At 41.3% G+C, this 3,123-nt stretch overlaps 1 protein-coding gene across 1 annotated transcript in view; it reads right to left on the bottom strand.

The window, feature by feature from the left end:
• Positions 1–129: 129 nt before the first annotated feature.
• The window catches only part of LOC118331265 (mitochondrial fission factor), a 6,296-nt gene continuing 3,302 nt past the window's right edge, over positions 130–3,123 (bottom strand). The window contains exons 3-5 of the mRNA XM_035666068.1: positions 2,111–2,194; positions 918–987; positions 130–794 (exon numbers count right to left, since the gene is read on the bottom strand). Coding sequence (XP_035521961.1) covers positions 663–794; positions 918–987; positions 2,111–2,194 — 286 coding nt within the window. The 3' untranslated portion in view covers positions 130–662. The remainder of the gene's footprint in view (positions 795–917; positions 988–2,110; positions 2,195–3,123) is intronic.

Here is a 3,123-nt window from a genome sequence, read left to right as displayed (position 1 = left end):
CTGGGAGAAGCTGACTGCAATGATCAAACTCCCACAATCCAATGATCCAACGCTACTTTACCATGTCATCAAACGTAGTCTTTTTTTATTTTCATGTGAGAGACCCCCTAGTGGTGAAATTACATTTTGTACATTTAAGTCTTACATTCTCTTCACTGAGACCTGAGACCTAAGACCATAGCTTCTTGAAAGCTATAGTATTTACCAAGTACTGTTTGTGTATTTATGTGTCTGCATGAATGCTTACATTTGTCAGTGAGGATATTTTTACTAAGTAATTTAGGCCAAATTTCAAATCTTTCAGGGGTTACCTTGAGGTTACAGATTGGGCCAAAATTACGTTAAAACTTAGTTTGACATTAGGCCTTAATTCCGTAAGAGAGCAGCAGGGTGGACAGTATGATACACCCTCAAATATGTAAGTCTGTGATTAATTAGCATTCACACACATTTTCCAGAATTCCTCTGAACTCTGAAAAATGAGGACAGTCATGGTGATTGATCGAAACAGAGTTTCCCCGAGTAGAAAAAATTGTGTTGACTCAATAAAGCCAAAGTGGGTTCCAAAGACTGTTTCTGTGGGTGTCTAATGTGCTCTCTGTGCCACTTTATTAACTTCTCGCTGCGTGATTACTGACTGGTGCATATACAGTGAGTATGTGTTATCTGCGGATCCACAGCCAGACGTTGAGCAGGCAGGCGGAGAAAAGTAGTGAGAACAGAACAACTTCGGTATTCCTCCGCTCAACGCTGTGCCTTTCAAGTGCTGCCAGCCGGCGACTCATCTTCACCACCTACACAGTTAGGTGGACACAGACAGACAAGTGACAACATACAAAGCATAAAAATAAGAAGAAGAGTGACAGAGTGGAGACGGAGACAGATGAAGAGGCACACTGGCCTCTTTTACTGCCTACCTGTCTTCTGAGGATGATAAACTCGACAGCAGCTCCGCCCTCTTCTTCTGGACTCCAGCTCTCAATTGCCCTGAACAGACAGGAAGAAAGACAGACAGACAGAAGAATGAGACAACACGTATGAGGCCGAAGTACAGAAACCAAACTTAAATTCCCCTCCAGTCAGAAATCAGTGTTTCTTCTTGTCCCTACAGTGTGCTGTTTGAATGCTGTCTGTGCAGAGTTTGACACTAGAAGGATGTTTTCACATTAATCTGCTGAAAGTGGAAAGTTTCTCTGTGCTCATTGAAAATCAGATTTTAAGGGGCGGGGCCTACAAGCATGATTTGGTGACATCACAGACATTTGGAAGTCAATCACACTGTCATGTACAAATTGAAGCTATGTCTATATGTATATAGAAGTATGCGAATAATAGTATGACAGAAAATTAAAACCGGTATACCGGTTCATCTAGTATATTGCCTTGATACAGATCCACAAATTTATACTCTACTGACAACCTGACAAAACATATTCCTGAAAAGGTGCTATAAAAATAAAGTTATTATTATTATTACATTAAGGCTACTGCAACGTTTAAAGTGGCCCTATTTGGAGTTTCTGTATGTAAATGAGCTTGAACATGCGCACGCAGATGGGAGCAACAGGTGAGATTTATCATTGTTGATCCCATGTTGCAAGTTGTGCCTGCGCAATATTAAATGCCAATGTTCTTGTTAGCATGGAAAGCTTCTTCGCTCTATACAAGTGGCTGTGTTGCTGAGGGGCGAGGGGACTCTCTCTACTGGAACCTACCACGAATGAGCGTTTACACATATTTGATTGGACAACACAGTGCGTTCCCTGATTATGTCACATTGTATTCCTGCAAGAGCTGTGCCATGGTCAGCTTATTTGATGGACAATCCAGACAGTTTTTTCAGTGCTAATGTCAGCCTATACACAGCATGAACATTCATTCTGAACCATTAACTATTAATTGATCACTCATCTTTACTAGCAACCAGGGTGTTGCTTCACTTGAATTTAGTCCAGATGTTACAAACTTTCTTCTCACATGAAATTATGAGACTAAGATTCCACAGACTGCACCCCAGCAGCTGTTAAAGCTGCAGGGCAGAAACATGACTCCAAACCTTGGCTGAGTGGTAGTAGTTTTGACACAAACACACAGTTTTTCTTTCAGTCACCTTTTCTTGCTATGCTCCACGTGTGCTGCAGCAGGGACCTCGGTCATGACTCTGGCTGGTGGCAGCTTCTTTTGGTTGCTAAATCTTAAGTCCAATAAGACAGAAACAGAAACTGCAGTCTGGTGGGCCTTCAACAATATCACAGCTGGGACAGTGCACAGGTTTTAGTGGCTAGCAAGGGGCGATTTTAACTGCGAGATGTAAAAGGTAGTGGCAGATGCAGGAACCCTGGATGCCACTTTATATTAAAATAGGATGCAGCCCTCTGTTGACACCACTGAGCCAGATTAAACACATGACCAGTTAAAGCAAAGCAACTGCATACTGTCTTTTTCCACATGTGTTAGCCGGTTAGAAAAGATTATCTACAGATATTTGTGTAAGTAATTTAGCCAGCTTTATACCATGGTCTGGGTGAATTGCTGATGTAGGACACTTACTAAAACTGTCTGTTCACGGTTCTAAATGAATGCGCTGAAATAAACTGAATGAAAGCAAAATCTGAATATCTCATAAAAATATCTCACAACACTAGGTGTGGTCCATCTGTGCCTCATCCTCTGAACACCACAGCACGGAGACTGTTCTGCCTATGAGAAGATTTTCCTTGCTGCCACTTGTCGCCAAGTGCTTGCTCATGGTGGGAATTGTTGGATCTCTGTAAATACTTTTATGTACGTACGATGTGTGTTCTGAGACAACTTCTGTTATGATTTAGTGCTATACAAAAACAATTTAATTGAGTTAGATTCTTCTGATAAGTGACCATGGTATAAGCGCGATAATGCCCTTCGAGGTGTCCATAATCAGGTTATTAATTTCTGATGATGGACACCTCGTTGGGCATTATCTTAAAATATCGCCCAATACAAGAAATATTACTTTAAATACATATTAGGTAACAGCTGTGTCTGTGGATCCCTGCCAAATTTCAAAGAAACTAAGTGTTGTAGGTGGCAAGAAGAGAGACATTAGGTAAAGAAAAGCCACAGAGTTCGGTCTAGACCTGCTCT

The sequence above is a fragment of the Morone saxatilis genome, unplaced genomic scaffold (genome assembly GCF_004916995.1).
Source record: "Morone saxatilis isolate NCDOM2014 unplaced genomic scaffold, NCSU_SB_2.0 Contig20, whole genome shotgun sequence".
NCBI lineage: Eukaryota > Metazoa > Chordata > Actinopteri > Moronidae > Morone > Morone saxatilis.
The sequence above is the reverse complement of the archived record's forward strand: the minus strand, read 5'-3'. Positions and strand labels throughout refer to the sequence as shown.